Source organism: Martes martes (genome assembly GCF_963455335.1).
Source record: "Martes martes genome assembly, chromosome: 16".
NCBI classification, from domain to species: Eukaryota; Metazoa; Chordata; class Mammalia; order Carnivora; family Mustelidae; genus Martes; species Martes martes.
In genome coordinates, this window is record NC_137904.1 from 51,721,240 (window position 1) to 51,739,929 (window position 18,690).

Below are 18,690 nucleotides of genomic sequence, written 5' to 3' on the forward strand. Positions count from 1 at the left end.
TTATGTGACTCTTCTGGGCTTGTCCGGGAAGGGGACGCACCCAGGATAAGCCATCCACCAGGCCAGGAGCAGGAGGCGTCAGCAACAAGTTCCAGGACACGATTTAAGCCCATGAACAGACTTTCTCTCAGGCCCCACTCCGCCCAGAGCACACCATTATTCAAATCGTTTTTGTCTGAGGAAGTAAAATTTATTTTTCCCTGTGGCAACGATTTATCAGGGCTGCAAAGGAAAATGGAATTAAATGAGTCCCCACTGTTGCTGTCACTTTCATGATGTATACTGTCACACAGCCTACAGTTCTGAGGAGAAGTCTGTCACTCAAACTCACTACCAGGTGTCAGACAAGAGTCTCTCTTCCAGAATGGCGGCACAGTTTGAATCATGTCCTCTTGGTCCACTGCCCGGGACCAGACCTCCCGATGGCCTTCGTCACCGCCGCTCAGGCTTTACAGACACCAAGGAAAAAGGCGGACAGAACTCCGAAGACTACAGAATTGGAAAACGTGCTGATGGGGAATGATACTGTTTCCCAAAAGCTTTTGTCAATACCCCCAGAGACAGATGTTTCAAATATCAGGTTTTTCACTTTGAAACGTCAGTACGATAGAGAACATGTCAATGACACAGCCGGGTGGCCACCTCGTCCCCGTCTCTGTGAGACTGTCCTACTTGCTGCACTGAAAGTCCCTCCATGTTAAAAAAATTCCTCAGGGGGCACCTGGGTGGCTCAGTGGGTTAAGCCTCTGCCTTCAGCTCACTGTCATGATCTCAGGGTCCTGGGATCAAGCCCCACATCTGGCTCCCTGCTCAGCGGGGAGCCTGCCTCCCCCTCTCTCTGCCTGCCTCTTGGCCTATTTGTGATCTCTGTCTGTCAAATAAATAAATAAAATCTTAAAAAAAAAAAAATTCCTCAGTCCTGGGCAAACCGGGATGCTGGTCAACCTACAGCAGTGGTTCTCAACCGGGCAGAGGCCAACTTCTGCCACCCCCCGCCCCCAGGAGAGGACACGGGACCAAGTCATATTTTTGTCACACTATGAAGTCGTGGAAGGGGGGCAGGGACGCTGCTGGCATCCATCGGGTAGACGCTGTTCAAGATCCTACAATGCTCAGGAAAGCCCCCCACCTCCCAGCAAAGAATTATCTGGTTCCAAATACTAACAGTGCCAAGATTGGGAAACCCGGCTCCAGACGTAAGTGGATATAGTCACGGCAACCTCCTCACGTGTCCCCTAGGCCTCCCTCAATTACAACCAGCCTGGGTAAGGAGGCCCCATCAGGCAGAATCTGAACTGGTCTCAGGTTAAGAGTGTTTACTGACTCCCTAAAGAGCGTCCGGAACGGAAACCTAAACCGTCCCTCCGTTAGAAGCTTCTGGCACTTTACTATCCAGATTATCACCAGATTCGCCCTGATATCTAATCTCTCTCTGCAATTTATGCTCATTTGGGAATATTTTTTGGCCCTGGGAAGTACTGAACATCATTAGGCCAAATGTGGTCTAAATGGAGTCTAATTTCATTTTCTCAACAGGGATCAGAATTATGATGGTCTCCACGAGCATCTTGATCTTAGCTGTTCTATCCGCCAACTCATGCAGGATATGCAGCACTATAATCAATTATCTTTTGGATTTAAAACATTCCCAGCAGAAAGACAGCCCCTCCGAGCCCCTGTCACTCGGGCTTTTCTCTTCTGCGGGGTCCCTGAAAGCTGCCGCCGTCTGTGCTGTGATTTCACTCAAATACTGTCAGCCCACTTAACATGACTTTAAAAAAAGGACTAAGCTACCTCTTATAACCTCATTTTCCATGGGTCTGACCTTTGGTTTCACACCTGGCATCTGACGATTATTTGATAATAATCAATTGTATCTACCCAGTGACCTGTGAGGTTTTTACTTTTCTTCTCCAGTGGCTGTGATTTATTGGCTTACTATTCTTAATGGCTTTTCTGGCTGCTCTTCTAGTTCAATTCTTGATGTCATTCCTTACATGGCAGAATTTCCAGACTAGAGGCATCACCTGTGAGAAGCACGACCGCTGGGTCTTCGCCCATGGGGAGTTCCTTGAACTTGGACCCCACCCTACTCCCCCTACTTAGAAGAGCGGTCTACATTTGGGTTCTGGGAAAAGATGGCCTCCTCTGGGTCGCTTCTTGGAAGGCTCTGCTTGGACGGCATGATGGTAACACGGCTCACATGCCGGGAAGCACGCAGGGAGGGGGCAGGCCACATGTGTCAACAGCGTTGGTCAGGAGAGAGGCAGGACCAAGGTGGCACGTGCCTGACTGGATGCTCTGGGCTCTTGAAGATCCAGCCAACAGGCGTACATTCTGTTCCTGGGAGTTCCCATGGGAGAAGGTGAATGAGGGAGCAGAAGGGGGGGATCCTGGCAGCATGAGAACTTCTGGTATGTTCTTAAGGATTGAGACGGGAACAGAACAGAATAGCACGGACTGAAAGGTACGCTGGGAAGAAGTCCCTTACATGCTCTACTCCTCCAATACACAAAATACTGTAAATTAATCAATTTCATGTATTTAATATTATTGAATTGAATACATATTCACATGGAATATGTAAGACTAAATATCCCCCCCTTTTTTTTTTCGAGAGAGAGAGAGCACACGTGAGTGAGGACAGGAGAGAAAGGGAGGGAGGGGTAGAGGCAAAGGGAGAAAGAGGATCCTAAGGAAGCTGCAAACTCCCCGCCCAGCAAGGAGCCAGACACGGGACTCGATCTCACAACCCTGAGATCATGACCTGAGCGGAAATCAAGAGTTGGATACTTAACCGACTGAGCCACCCGGGCGCCCCTGGAAGACTAGATATTCTAACCTATTTGATATTCATACTCATTACGGCTATTGTGCACGGTCCCTCCCCACTAGAGGGTAAGCTCCCCCAGGACAGGGATCTCTGTCCTGCTCACTGCTGCATGCCCAGCACCTACAACGGTGCCTGGCACACAGCAGGCAACAATTGGTATTTCCTGAACGAACAACAGCTGGCTCTGGATATTCAGTAATGACCTTAAGATCCTTTCAAAAGACCAAGGGAATAAGCTCTTGAGGTCAAAATCTTTGACGATTTCTCTGTGACCTGTGGCCTGGGCCGTGGGCTCTCCTGATGCCACCACACAAGCTCTGGGCACTGAGCTCTTTACTCTGGGCAAGATCTAAGAAATGAGATTAACTTGCTTGGCAGATCTGGGAGAAGAGAAAGAGGAAACGTGAGAGAAGGACCCAAACGCGGGCACAGAGCTGGACCAATGAGCTGGGAAGTAGAGCAAACAGCCGGTGGCTTGACTTGTCCAGCCAAACCCCATTTGGAGCTTAGAGAACCTGGACCCCCTCCTGCCCAGGGACCCAGAGGCCAGGAGAGGTGGTCCTGGAAGGCAGGAGCCGTATAACAGGAGAAATGTTGTCTTTTTCACGGAAATCGATTCCGGCATTAGGCGGAATCACCGTTAGAAGTTGGCAACCCTCCCTGAGTGGCAGCTGCCAGCAGAGCCTAATTAATCCAGCAGCCGTGGTGGGGAAGAACATGACACTTCATGACTGAAAAACAAGCCTAAAAATAGGTTCCATCTTTTCTCCAATGCCCCTCCCCCCTCACCCCTACTTTCCTCCCCCCTCACGGGCTTCCTGGGAAGGCATCGGAAGAGATGCCGAGGATGAAGAGAAAATGCCAGGGGACAGAGAGCCCCATCCTCCCGTGATTCTGGGCGACGGGTTGTATTTAGAATCGCCATCCCAGAGATGGATCGGTACCTGGCCTTCTTTCCCTGGATGCCAGTTGGAACCGGGATTGTTGAAGACAAGCCAAGAAATACCAGTTATTTGGTTAACTGAGCTGGATCGAGGGCCCAAGGACAATGACCAAATGCACCAACGTCTTAGAACTGATGGGACGTTCCAAGCGTATCAGGCAGCCGCCAAGATGTCCTGTGCACCCAGCAGCATCTCAGACGCCGAAGGGAGGCCCCGAGCACGGAGCATCCCTATGGTCCCTGGGATGTGAGGGGCAAGTAACAAAAGGATGAGTGGTGTTTTAGAAAGGCACGATGCCCACTTCAAAAATGGGCAAAGATCCCAGTGGACATGTCTCCAAAGAAGACACAGGAACGGCCAACGCGCACGAGAAGAGTGCTCCACGCTCATTAGTCAAGAGGGAAATGCCAACCGAAAACGAGATGCCACTTCACACCCACGAGAATGGCTAGAATCAAAAAGACAGACAATAGCAAGGGTCAGGGAGCGTGTGGAGAGACCGGAATCTTCAAACACTGCTGGAGGGAATGCAAAGTGCAGCCGCTTCGGAAAACAGTCTCAAGTCCCTCTCCCCGCTCATGGGAAGGAAGCCAGAGCCTGGACCGGAGCATCAGTGGAATGCTTTATGGTTGGGATTTTGGAATAAATGGTAGAAAGAAAAAAAGGGACAATCTGGACCGATCCACGGCAGTTATGGTGACGGTGGAGGGATGAAGCGGTCTGTTTGCTGCCCTTGGCCCATTGGAGCTGCCCTGATGGCTGCCCCTTCTCCAGCCTGCACATAATTCTGTGGGCCACTCACACCCTTCCAAGAAATGTCCTTTCCACTCAAGTCAGACTCAGAGAGAAGGTTCTGCCTACACAGGCTTTGAGTAACTCCAGTCTCTAACAGATGCTTTGGGTAGTAGAGTGATAAACCAACCTCTAAATGTGATTTGGCTTCCCAAATAGATTGATGTGAGGAAGAAATTCCGCTCACTTTTTGCCAGCTCATGAATTCAGGTTCACAGGACAATGATATTTTTTGGCATAAATTAGTACACGGGCACTAGGAGATCTTAGCTAATGACAGTTCAGCTCTCAGAACCTACCTCCCGGCGGCCAGTAAAGGGATGGGCAAGATGCCACGCACAGGGGCAGATTCTCTGGAGCTGAAGACATTTGAGAATCAACAGTTGCAGGAAGATGATTTTACTGAACTCCGCTTATCTGCATAAAAGCAGAGCTTCCTGAAAGGATTCAACTGTCATAAATGCCCTCCCCAGGAGTTTCACAACCAAAGAAGACTGACTCCTCTCACTGGAGATGAGAAGGAAGCACCAAGAAATTGCCTGAACAGACACTGTCACAAGACTATCTCCTCTCCATGCACCTAAAGCTCTTGTTTATTTTTCATAAAAGCCATTTGTTTCTCCAGAAGTGCCTTTTCTCCCCCGCCCCTATTAGAATGGTATATAAGCCCTAAATTCTATTTGCCTGTTTGAGTCTCGTATTTCTGGGTGCTCCCATGTACATTGACGAATCAAACTTGGTCTTCTCTCCCATTCATCTGTCGGTTTCAGTTTAATTTGCAGGCCCCAAGGACAGAACCTAAGTGGGCTGAGGGAAGGCTTTTCCTCCCTGACACCACATGTGAGATGGACAGATGGATTCACAAACGCTAGAACCAGTCAGCCCAGACCCTACTCTGATCAGAAGACAAGGGCCATGTCTTATTTATTAAGGAAGTCTCCCTAATACCAGAACAATCTGTTATACACTGCAAGGTTCAATAAATACCCATTTCGGGGCGCCTGGGTGGCTCAGTGGGTTAAGCCTCTGCCTTCGGCTCAGGTCATGATCTCAGGGTCCTGGGATCAAGCCCCACATCGGGCTCTCTCTGCCTACCTGTGATCTCTGTCTGTCAAATAAATAAATAAAATCTTAAAAATAAATAAATAAATAAATAAATACCCATTTCATGCATTTCAATTATGAAGCAGCCTTGCCAACACGGGAGTCCCAAGCCCTGTGCACGCAGGACATGATTGACGCAAAGTGGCTCCAACTTATGAGTTATCAAAGAAATGGATTCGGTTTTCTTTTATGATTATGGAAATCTGCCTTATTATTTTATAGTCTATCGCATATACCTTTTTTTCATTTTCTTGTACGAAGCCATAATCTCCCTGGTTCTAAGATATGTGCCATACTCTTACAAATATTCCAAGAGCCTTTTAAATTATAAAATGGTGGTTCAGACTTGTACAAAGGGAACAGAAGGTACTTTTCTCCTGGGCCTCATTGGGCATTCATTTCGGTATACTGGAGGTAAGTCAGGATAATGTCCTCAACTTCCTTTGAGCATAGACAATTAGGGTTGAAAAGGAACTGAAAGGATGCCCAGTTTAACCACCTATTTGCTGTTCGGATCTGCTCAAGGACAGACAGTAAGTGGGTGCCTCCGCTCATGTCACTGACCGTAAGGCACCCCAGTGTGTTCGCACATGACTCACATACATTTCTTCCTTCAGCTGAGCCTAGCTCTTTCGCCCGGCATTCTCACCCCTGGGTCTTGGTCCAAATGCTCCTTTTGGGGTCTCAGAATATGCAGATCTAATTCTTTCCCCACTTGCCCACACCATTACACACCCTGGGCCCAGCTTTCCTAGGTTAAATGTCTTTGGTTTCTTCAGTCATTCCTCGTATCACTTGGTGGCTTTCAAATCTTAAAATTTGTATTAACAATTTTGGAGGGGCACCTGGATGGCTCAGCTGTTAAGTGTCTGCCTTCAGGTCAGGTCCTGGGATCGGGCCCTGAATCAGGGAGCCTGCTTCTCCCTCTCCCACTCCCCCTGCTTATGTTCCCCCTCTCGCTGTTTCTCTCTGTCAAATAAATAAATAAAGTTAAATTTTAAAAAATTTTTGGAAAAATTGAGTAATTGACTTGCCTTTCCAGATTATCAAGGCTTTTTATAAAGCTATAATAATTGGGAATTTTAGGATTATATCCTCAAATTCTATCTTTTTAAATTTTTTGTTCTTATTTTTTTTCCTTTTAAGATTTTTTTTTAAAGATTTTTATTTATTTATTTGACAGAGATCACAAGTAGGCAGAGAGACAGGCAGCGAGAGGAGGAAACAGGCTCCCCACTGAGTAGAGAGCCCGACTCGGGGCTCGATCCCAGGACCCTGGGATCGTGACCTGAGCCGAAGGCAGAGGCTTTAACCCACTGAGCCACGCAGGCACCCCTTCCTTTTTAAGATTTTATTTATTTATTTGACAGAGAGATCACAAGTAGGTGAGAGGCAGGCGGGTGCGGGGGGGGGGGGAGCAGGTTCCCTGCTGAGCATAGAGCCCGATGTGGGGCTCGATCCCAGGACCCTGAGATCATGACCTAAGCTGAAGGCAGAGGCTTTAACCCACTGAGCCACCCAGGCGCCCTTTTATTTTGTTTTTAAAAGAGAGAGCGCATGAACACACGTACAGGTATTATTGTCCATTATTTAAATTCTACAAATAGGGGCACCTGGGTGGCTCAGTTAGTTAAGCATCTGCCTTCAGCTCAAGTCATGATCTCAGGGTCCTGGGATCGAGCCCCTTGTCTGGCTTCTTGCTCAGCAGACAGCCTGCTTCTCCCTCTGGCCCTCCCCCTCCTTGTGCTCTTTCACTCTCTCTCTCAAATAAATAAAATCTTTAAATAAACAAATAAACAAACAAAATTCTACGAATATACCCCCACGTACCCATTATCAGTATGTTTAAAACATCCTATGCCCATTCATAGTTGCCCATATGTTTGTCAGTTTTTAAAAAAAGATTTTATTTATTTATTTGAGAAAGAAAGAGCGCAGGAGCGGAGGGGAGGAGAGGGGCTGCGGGAAAGGGAGAAGCAGGCTCCTCACTGACAAGGCTCTATCCCAACCAAGTTCAAGATGCTTAATGCACAGAGCCACCCACAGGCCCCTCCCACTTCCTTGTTTCTTGTTACCTCTTGTGCCTTCCCTCCTTCTTGGGTTCAGTTTCCTTTTACTTCAAGTACAACCTTCAGTAGTTCTGTCAACAAGTGCCTCTGAGTGCCATCCTCTCTCGGTACTCCATTGTCAAGAAGGATTTTGGTGCACGCTTCTCACCTACCCGCGCCCCACTTTTGTAGGGGCCCAAAGCCACACTTCCTGTCCCTCTGAGTCCATGACATCCCCCTACATGTCAGCTCTGACATATTCCAGCTTTCTGAGCCTGAGCTCATCTGCTTTCCATTCTGGTTTGTGTTTCCTCTTTACTTCTCGTACCTAAGGATTTCCCTTTCTTTGTTTGGAGCTCAACTTTATATTGTTATATTTCATCCTGTGTTTGTCATAGGAGGTGGGGGGGGGGGAGGGTCCACATTAATCTTTTTAGTTTCTATTACTGGAAGTACAGATATTCTATTTATAACAAATTTCCCTCTTACCAATGTTTATTATTCTCCTTTAAAATAAACATCATATATTTTGACAGAGAAAACAGACATGACAGAGACAGCTGGACACTTCTTGCTCTGTTTCAGGATAAAAATAAAAGAGACAAAATTTTCTAAAAAAAAATTTTTTTTTTGAATCTGGTACATACGGAACATTCCCTCAGCAACAATTTGGGAAAAGACAATCATCCGCCAAAAAAGGGGAATTTCCCGTAGGTCTCTATTTTCTCACACCACCCTCACTCCTGTTTGCTCTACGGAGGTGATTCCTGCTCAGTACTTGATTTTCACCCTCTACATTAAGGATGCCAAAGCAGCATCTTGAGAAACGGGTCTCTGCACGGAAGTCATCCTTAGGCCAGTCCCAGGGCTCAGCTACTCTTGCAAATCAGCAGCTGGCTGGAGGCTGAACTGGTTCCAGATCCTGGGAATTCACAGCTCCTAATAGACGAACAAGATCAATCTCATTTGCATTTCATCGTGACTCAGGAATTCCCTGATATTGCATTCCTGGGTAGATTAAAACAAGTCAGTTTAGACCCAAAGGCTCCCATCAAGAAGGAATAGTCCAGGGGCGCCTGGGTGGCTCAGTGGGTTGAGCCTCTGCCTTCGGCTCAGGTCATGATCTCAGGGTCCTGGGATGGAGCCCTGCATCGGGCTCTCTGCTCAGCGGGGAGCCTGCTTCCCCTCCCCCTCTCTCTCTGTGTGCTGCTCTGCCTACTTGTGATCTTTCTCTCTCTCTCTCTCTGTCAAATAAAAAAATAAATAAAATCTTAAAAAAAAAAGAAGGAATAGTCTGGTTCAGGCTGCTGGCTGGTGAAGGCCGTTTGCCCACGGCAGAATCCCAATACAGCTCCTCTCAGAAATGTCTCATGGTCGAGGCACAGAGAATGGATAAACAGCCACGAGTATCAGCGAGTAAACGGACGCACTGCCCAGTTATTATGTCGGAAATGTGTTCTAAAAAGATCATGTATGGGCCAAGAGGAGAAGCCATGGGTGAGGGTAAAGAGTATTCATAGAGATGACGGCAAAGGCGGAACCAGTCACACACTGGCTCGCTGGGGCAGACAGTTCATTTCAATAAAATGTATTTCATGTGACTATACAAATGTCCTGACCTAGGAGAGGGGGACCGAAGAAGATGGGCTGGAAGTGGATAGAGGGTGGGGAGAAGATCAGACAAGCAACAGTGATCAACTCTGCCATTAATGATAAGAAAACAGCAAGAGAATAAAGGACGTCCTTTGCAAAGCCAATGGCGGTCCTGACGAGTGCTGGGTTTATAACCCTTGGTTCCTTACCCTTCCAAAGGAGCAATGACAACCTCTACCTTGGGAAGGCTGGGTCCCCTTTAGCACTGCGTTATCACTTTGGTCACGGGTGGCCCTGCACTGTGTCGGTTCCCGTCGTGAACACCTGAGTGTGCGTTCGGCCGTAAGTGGAACGGCTACCAAGTTAAGACCCCAAGTGGCACACCGCCATCGTTGGCGCTTTTCTACAACAAACAGGCGAAGCCATCCCTTTCCCGCTGTGAACACTGAACCGGAGGGAGAAGACAAAGAGCTGTATTCCTTAAGACCAGATTTCATCTTCACGTGTCATCCAAGCAGCAGGAAAGGTAAGAGGAAAGGCCCGCCTACTGCAAATGCAATTGAAGACGATTTTGCAGAAGGCGGGAGTTCTGGTTTTAGAAGCAACTAGACTGGTGGATGGAGAGGGGCAGAGGTACTGACTTCCAAGTCACCTTTTTACCCCAGACACGGCCTCCACCGCAGCCGCAGGGGTGGGCTGGAAGGCTCCGGTGAGGTCGGACAGCCCAAAGGCGGGCGGCCAGCGGCCATGACTCACCTGTTGAGATACACCCGCTTCTCGGTGAACTGCCCGTTGCCATGGTGAGGATCCTCAAAGGGTTCGTTCTGGACGACCTCTACCCCTTCTCCGCGGTCGCTCTGTTCATGGCTGTGCTTGCTGATCATGTACAGCTGTCCGATTTTGTACTACAAAACACACAGTGACAGAGAGGTCAGTCAGCCCCACGGCCTGCCTTCGGAAACACCCCCCCACCCCCACCCCCACCCCCACCCCCAGTCAACGGTTCGGCAAGCAACGACAGTCGGCACTTTCTGCCAGAGGAAGAAAGCAGACACATGGGCCTGGTGTTATTTTTCCTCCGGAGCGAGGAGGAGAATCAGTTGTGAGTCGAGTGGAGATACGGCGTGTTCCCGTGAACAGTTTCCACCTCCTGGGTGATGCCTGCCGGGGTGGCTGACAGACTCAGGGCTGGCAGCCCCCCAACCCATGGGCAGCGGCAGGAAGAACGCAGCCCTGGCGCCCCCCGTTCCACTCTGGCCCTACGGGGTTAAATGTGCAAACATCCTATTTTGTGTAGCAACAAACAGGCGAAGATATGTTATTTCCACCCCTCTTCTGCCTCATTAACTACACGGCTGGGCACACGGGGACTAGAAGTCACCTAACTCTTCCGGCACCCCTCTCCAACTCTCCAAGTGTCCTCAAGTTCTCTGTCCCCTAGAACAGCTGTTCTCAAGGATGGTTGGACGTGAGAATCACCGGGAAGCTTTAACGGACTCCAGCTGGCCAGGGCCCACCATGAATGGAACCTGTATTCACAGATTGATCCACAAGGACGGAAGTCTAAGGCATCTTTAACTCCTTTCTGTCCCATTCCGCCCACAGTGTAAAGCCTTCCAGCTCGAGGTCCCAGAAGCCACATGTACTCACAGGAAAATGATAACGGGGAGCAACAGAGACCATGAACATTCTCTGCCCTGTCTGCGTTTTTGAGCCTCTCTGCAAACTCCAGGGCCCACAGGCGTGCCACCCCCAGTGAACTCTCAAGGTGGCAAAACTAATTGGTTGGAGAAAAGAGAGAGGCAGAGAGAGGGAGTAAAATGACTTTTGCAAGAGGGATGTCTGCTCAGCGTCAGGAGGCAGGACGATGCCCCCCAGCTGTGGTCCTTCCCGCAGGTTCGGTGTGAAGGAACACGCACATACTGCATCACGCCGTCAAGGCCCCTGGGAAGGGGATAAGGGGCCTGAATCTGCAACAAAATAATGGTGGGCTGATCTGGGTTGTTCCCCAGAGAGCCCAGGCCAGCAGGGATGTAGGTCTCCTGTCTGTGCATCAGAGACAGAAATCGATTTTATGTTATTTTATTTTATTTTTCAGAGAGAGAAAGAAGGTGAGAAAGAGATTTTAAGGTAAGGGGGCAGTCAAATGGACAAATCGACAGCGCAGAGAGCCCTAAGACTGAGAGGACACACACCTCCGAAGGGCCCTGTTTCATTGGGAGGCGGGTGCCGGGAGGGGACTGTAAAGAAAATCTGTGGGCCTCCGGTCTGAGGGCAGCCCTAGGGCCCAGGCCCAGTAACCATGACATAACCAACATGACCAAGAGCAGCAGGCTGGGTCTTCTCCCCGGGCAGTGTTGCCTGTCCCACACCCGTTCCCAGAATGATCTGCACTTAAATGCTTCTAACGTGAGTGTGTACGTACTTGCTGCACACACTCTGGGGAAGAGGGAGTGCTGAGGATAAGAGCAGGAAAGGGAGAGAAATCCAAGATAAAAATCTATGAATTTATTTTCAATCAGAAGCTTGACCTGCTTCCCCTTGAGTAAGTCTGGCTCCTACTTCTGCCCATAAAGACTAACTAGGACTCCATTCAAGAAGGAAGATGGCGGGCCACGTGGGTGGCTCGGTCGGTTAAGTGACTGACTCTTGGTTTTGGCTCAGGTGATGATCCCGGGGTCCTGAAATCGAGCCCCACGTTGGGATCTGCACCAAGCATGGAGCCTGCTTGAGATTCTCCCTCGCCCTCTGCCCCTCCCTCACTCCCACTCTCTTTCAAAAAGAATAATAATAATAACGAAGGAAGACAGTAAGAAAAAGTTTACAGAGTGGGGATTCTTGAGCTACACCTGTGACGTCACACTCCCCCTTACACAGATGGGCACACAAGCCTCTCACGGGAAGGGTGCCCCAGCTGCCCAGGGGCTGGCGACCGCACTGACAGCTGCTTTGTACTTGGTGTTCAAAAAACAAGGGTTTGCCTACAATGGAATATTATTTAGCCATCAAAAGGAATGAAGTATCCATACTGATACAGCTTAATGGGTATAATGGCTTGAACTCTGTTTCCCCAGAATCCTATGTCGAAGTCCCAGTACCTCAAAGGGTGACCTTATTTGGAGACGGAGTCTTTACAAAGGCCATCAAGCTAAAATGAAGTCATTAGGGAGGGCACTAATCAACAGGACTGGTGGTTTTTGTTTTTTTTTTTCCAAGATTTTACTTATTTATTTGACGGACAGAGATCACAAATAGGCAGAGAGGCCGGGTGGGGGGAGGAGGGGGAAAAGCAGACCCCCTGCTGAGCAGAGAGCCAGATGTGGGGCTCGATCCCAGGACCCTGAGACCATGACCTGAGCTGAAGGCAGAGGCTTAACCCGCTGAGCCACCCAGGCGCCCCAGGACTGGTGTCCTTACCCACAGGGCAAGCTGGACACAGAGACAGAGGGAAGGAAGATAGCACGATGTGGCGCAGGGAGAAGACACATCTCTAAGCCAGGGGCTGATGCACTAGCTCCGCCCCTTACCGCCTTCAGAAGGAACCGACCCCGGCTTCTGGCATCCTGATCCCGGCCTTCCAGCATCCACAACCATGAAGCTATCAAATCCGGGTGGTTCAATCACTCAGCCTGTGGTGTGCTGTTCTGGGGGTCTTAGCAAACCAATACAACGGGCACAGGGTTTCCTCTGGAGGGGATCAAAGTGTTCTGGTTCTGGACAGAGTGGTGGCTGCACAACACTGGGAACGTACCAGGTGCCACCAACCTGACCTCAACATGACGAATTTAATGGGATGTGATTTTTCAGCTCAATTTTTTTTTTAAGTGTTGACTCTACTTCTGACGCATATCCGCCTAAAACCAAAACCCATCAAGGGCTTTGGGGGCGGGGGGCAGGGGCTGGCAGAAGGGAGAGGCCTACCACCGCCGCACCATCTTTTGGAGCCGCAGCCCACTCACGTATGAAAGATGTATGGCATCAAGGACAACACACGACCCAGAAGGGCCATTAGCCAGACGCGAGTCAGAGCTGGCTCAGGTGCTTCCTACTCTGTGGAGAAGGGATCGGGCCGAGGGGGGCCGGCAGCTGATTCACCAGCGGCCAGGGAAGGGCCCGGCTGCTCAGCCTCATTGATCATTCCAGCGGCTCCCAAATGAGCCAGTGCCGGGCAGACGCCAGCCAGCCTGAGCTCACTGAGATCACGTCAGTCTGGGGGCGACCGACAGACACTGGATGCGGTAACGCAGGTGACATGAGTGGGGGTGGCGGGACACTCAAGGCCAGACACGGTGACGGTCAAGGGCTCGGCAGCCGTCACTTCTTTCCCTCCCCAGCACATCAGGCCTGCTCTGCTGGGAGCGGGGCCATCCAGAAGCAAAGGTTTTGGTCTTGCTTTTAAACCACAAATTAACTCACAACAGACACATGCAGTAAGCAGTTTCTCGGTGACAGGGTAGAGGGCAAGACAGAGATAGTCCTTGAACCATCTATCTCAAAATCACCAGGGAGACTCCTCCAAATGTTGGAACCCCAGCCATCCCAGCGCTTTTACATGCAGACTCTTGCGGGGGAGGGGGGCGTTGGGGGCCTGGCTGGCTCAATCTCTAGTTTAGTGAAAATACCACATTCCTCATCACGGTCTCCAAACAAACTCATACGGCAAAGGAAGGCTGCCGAAAGCAAAGTTTCCTCAGGACTCTTCAGACTTTAGAGGGGCGGTTGGGGGACTCAGTCGGTTAAGCATCTGCCTTTGGCACAGGTCACGGTCCCAGGGTTCTGGGATCGAGCCCGGTGTCAGGCTCCCTGCTTAGTGGGGAGTCTGTTTCTTCTTCTGTCGCTCGCCCTACTCGTGCACGAACTCTCTCTCTCTCAAATAAATAAATAAAATCTTTAAAAAAAAAAAAAAAAAGGAAAGACTTTGAAGCCAGAAAATGGATAACGATCTGGTGACCGGGAGACTTGAGTCTCATACGGGGATGACTTTCTCCGGGCCACATGGCAGAGCTGGGATTTGAACACCACGGGGTCCGTACTGTTTCTTCTCTACCCAAGTTCGGCCCTTATTTCTCTGACAGGTGAATGGCCTCACAAGTCTAGGTCTCACCATGATTTTGAAAAAGGGGATAGTTGGGAGCCACTGCCTCTGAACTTGGCCATTTCAGAAGCTGCACGACCTGAGCCTGAGTTCGTGTGAAAGATCAAAGTTGTTTAAACTGTGCCCACATGTGGAAGAGCGGAGCAATTATGCTCTAACTTTGTAAAACCCATTGTTATAATTCCAGAGTTTGGGTAATCATCATTACAGGCAATCACGATTAGTGACAGCTCCGTGCTGCAGGGCTGAGCCCCGCATGAGCCGTCATCAGAACAGCTACCCCAAATAATGATCTCCGCAGTCAAAAAACATCATGGGGGTTCGGATCCTTCCCACTTGCACACAGTGCTGCGTGTTTCATAGAGCCGCAAAACTGGAGGGAAGGCATAGTCGCATAAATGTGCCCGGGGAGGGACGCCTGGGTGGCTCAGTTGGTTAAGCAGCTGCCTTCGGCTCAGGTCATGATCCCAGCGTCCTGGGATCGAGTCCCACATCGGGCTCCTTGCTCGGCGGGGAGCCTGCTTCTCCCTCTGCCTCTGCCTACCACTCTGTCTGCCTGTGCTCACTCGCTCGCTCTCTCTAACAAATAAATAAATTTAAAAAAAAAAAATGTGCCCGGGGAAGCCGAGCGTTTTCATCAGTCAATAACGACTGCACACTCTATGACTGGACGCAATCAAGTTACTCAGTACAGTCCAACACGGCGGGCGCCTGGGGGGCTCCGACAGTTAAGCATCCAACTCGTTTCCAGCTCAGGTGGTGATCTCAGAGTCATGAGGTCGAAGCCCTACACTGGGCTCCACGCTCAGCGGGCAGTCCGCTTGAGATTCTCTCTCTCCCTCTGGCCCTCCACCCCCCCTGCAAATAAATCAATAATCTTAAAAAAAAAATACAGTTCAACCTCAAACCTTGATTTTATTATTTTTTTAAATATTTTATTTATTTACTTCACAGAGATCACAAGTAGTCAGAGAGGCAGGCAGAGAGAGAGTGGGGGGGAAGCAGGCTCCCCGCCAAGCAGAGAGCCTGATGCGGGGCTTGATCCCAGGACCCTGAGATCATGACCTGAGCCGAAGGCTGAGGCTTTAACCCACTGAGCCATCCAGGTGCCCCTGGAGTTAATTTTTTAAAAGATTTTATTTATTCATTTGAGAGCGAGAGAGCACAAGCAGGGGAAGGGGCAGAGGGAGAGGCAGGCTCCCTGCCAAGCAGACCCCCTTCTGAGTGGGGAGTTGGAGGCAGACGTTTAACTGAGCCACCAGGGCACCCAACAGGTTAGGTTCGTTTAAGAACAGATTTCAGTTACCCGTTATATCCAAAATGCTATGCTTTCAATATGTAATCAACATACAGATTATGTGTAAAAACATGTTTTGTTGTGGTTGTTACTAAGCCTTCAGAATCCAGTGTGCATTTTACACGTAGGCCAGTCCCAAGTCAGGTCCTAAATTTTTGTCGGAGGCATCTGATCTGAGTTTAAACTTGATGAGAATTTCTAGCTGAAAAGGTAGGTTTACTTACCCAAGATGTTTCAACCCTGTGTAAAAGTTTTCTAAGCAGCCTCATCAAGTGTCATTTTTAAAATTTAAATTAATTAAAATGAAAGAAAATTTAAAATTTCAGCCCCTCCACAGCACAGGCCACGTTTCAAATGCCTCTCTGCCTACTTGTGATCTCTGTCTCTGTCAAATTAAAAAAAAAAAAATCTTAAAAAAAAACTTCAGGGAGCATGAGTGGCTCAATTGGTTAAGCGTCTGCCTTTGGCTCAGTTCATGATCTTGGAGTCCCGGGATTGAGTCCCACATCAAGCTCCCTGCTTGGCAGGGAATCTGCTTCTCCCTCTGACCCTCCCCCACTCATGCTCTCTCTCTTTCTCACTCAAATAAATCAACAAACAAAATCTTTTTAAAAATTAACCACACCTGTTTCTTCTTACTTTAATGGAGCTACTAGAAAATTCTGAATTACCTATGTGGCTTGCATTGGTGCCGCCCATATTTCTGCTGGACGGTGCTGGTCCAGACCCTCATCTGGACCAAGGCGGACTGAGAGTCAGGCCATGATGCCACACCAAGACTTCGGAGGCCGGCTGGACAGGCAAGGGTTTCCATGTGTGTCCAGGCTAACGGGGTGGAGCACTGACAATTAGGAATGCATTTGGAGAAGCTTTCTTCTTCTGAGGACTGGCGATTACCAGGGCTCTGGAGAGGTGATAATTGCTCCCAGCGTGCTGTGGTGGAAAGCACCGGGGTTTTAAAAATCGAAACCTGGAGCCAAAGTCCTGATGTGGCCTTTGATTAGTTCTGTAACCTTAGACAATTTATTTATCCAAGCCACAGTTTCTGATCATTAAAATGGGACTAACAAAATACCTCACAGGACAGGTGAGAATCAAGTGGGAAAGAACTTACAAATTAAAATACTTTGTAAAATATAAAATTGTACACAAGCCGCCACGGCCATTGCTCCTTCTGTGGGTCAACGAGCGGCCTGGGTCTTGAGCGGTTTCGCTCATTTCCCTGTAATGCCACAGTTCCGCAAGGGACGTGAGAACAAGGCACTGCCACACACCTGTGCGACGCAAACACCAGAGAACACTGGACCATGCGCCCAAGAACTTTTCCTTCTGTGAGAATCTGAATAGATGGTCGTCAGACTGAACACTTCCCAAATGTAAAAAAGCCTGGGAACCTCCACTTACATGAGGTACTTAGAGTAGTCAAGTTCACGGGGACAGAAAGAAGAATGGCGGTTGCCAGGGGGGATGGGCGGTTAGTGTGTAACAGGATGATGAAAACGTTCTGGAGACAGATGGTGGTGACAGTTGCCCAACACCGTGAATGCACTCAAAGCCACCGAACTGTACCCTTAAAAATGGTTATGATCAATTTTATGTGACGTCTATTTCAGCTCCATTATTTTTCTTTATGCTTCTATTTAAAATCCAGTAGAGTTAACATACAGTGCACTGTTTCAGGTGTACAGTATAGTGACTCAAAACTTCCTAACGACACCCGGTGTGCTCACGACAGGTGCACGCCTTCGTCCCCATCACCAATTTACCCAGCCCCTCACCCTCATCACAATTCTTAAAAAAGCCTGCAAACTGGTCATTCTCCCAGGAGCATGGCTCACCTGCGTTGTACCTCAAGCTAGCCATCTATCAGTGATTCTCTTTTTACCATGTGAAAAAAAATTTTTTTTTCCGTTATGAAAAAATTTCTTAAAGAACAGGGATGTTTGGGTGCCTGGGTGGCTCAGTTAGTTAAGCAACTACCTTCCGCTCAGGTCATGATCCCGGGGTTCCGGGATCAAGTCCCGCATCGGGTTCCGTGCTCAGTGGGGAGCCTGCTTCTCCCTCTGACCCTCCCATGTCTCGTGCTCTCTCTCTCTCTCTCTCTCTGTCTCTGTCTCTCTCAAATAAACAAATAAATCTTAAGAAAAAAAAAAGAAGAGGAAGTTTACATTTGATGGATCTTTGGTTTAGAAGTTAACTTGATGGTGTAGAGCTGAGCCTACAGGAGAACAACAGGAGGACTTCCCTCAAAGACAATGTTGCAAGAGTGCCGTGATTCCTGCCACGCCAGTTAGTTGTCTGGCTTGTGGTGCCCTAGAGTTAAATGTCTTTAATTAGTATCAGAGTTCTGGAACATTCACAGTGCTGCTGCTCCCAAGTAACTTTTTCTTTTTTTAAGATTTTATTTATTTACTTGAGAGGGTGCACAAGGGGGGCGGGGCACAGACAGAGAGGGAGAAGCAGACTCCCCACTGAAAAAGGAGCCTGATGCAGGACTCGAGCCCTCGATTCCACGATCCCATGAACCCAGGCTTGTGACCCGAGACGAGGGCAGTTGCTTAACCAACCACCCAGGTGCCCAGTAACATGGTTTTGACTATGTCCCCTTGCAAAGACCCTAGCAGAAGGGAAAGAATGATTAACTGAATACAAATGCACGCTGACCATCCTGAACACAAGTCAACAAAAACACCAGTTCCTTACTGAACATGACCATAACATTTCATGACCTCACACCTCCATTCACTCGTCAGCCCAGCGTTCTGCAACGTTGTGGGAAAACCAATTCCAATTTCTTTGGGGGAAGGCTGTGTGTGTGTGTGTGTGTGTGTGTTGTTTTTTTTTTAAGATTTTATTTATTTATTTGACAGAGAGAGATCACAAGTAGGCAGAGAGGCAGGCAGAGAGAGAGGAGGAAGCAGGCTCCCTGCTGAGCAGAGAGCCCGATTCGGGGTTTGATCCCAGGACCCTGGGATCATGACCTG

At 49.0% G+C, this 18,690-nt stretch overlaps 1 protein-coding gene across 2 annotated transcripts in view; it reads right to left on the bottom strand.

Annotated features, from left to right (window-relative positions):
- The window catches only part of PITPNC1 (phosphatidylinositol transfer protein cytoplasmic 1), a 249,114-nt gene that overhangs the window by 111,787 nt on the left and 118,637 nt on the right, over window positions 1–18,690 (bottom strand). For both annotated transcript variants that reach the window (XM_080825997.1, XM_080825996.1), the window contains exon 2: window positions 10,071–10,219. In XM_080825997.1, coding sequence (XP_080682123.1) covers window positions 10,071–10,219 — 149 coding nt within the window. The remainder of the gene's footprint in view (window positions 1–10,070; window positions 10,220–18,690) is intronic.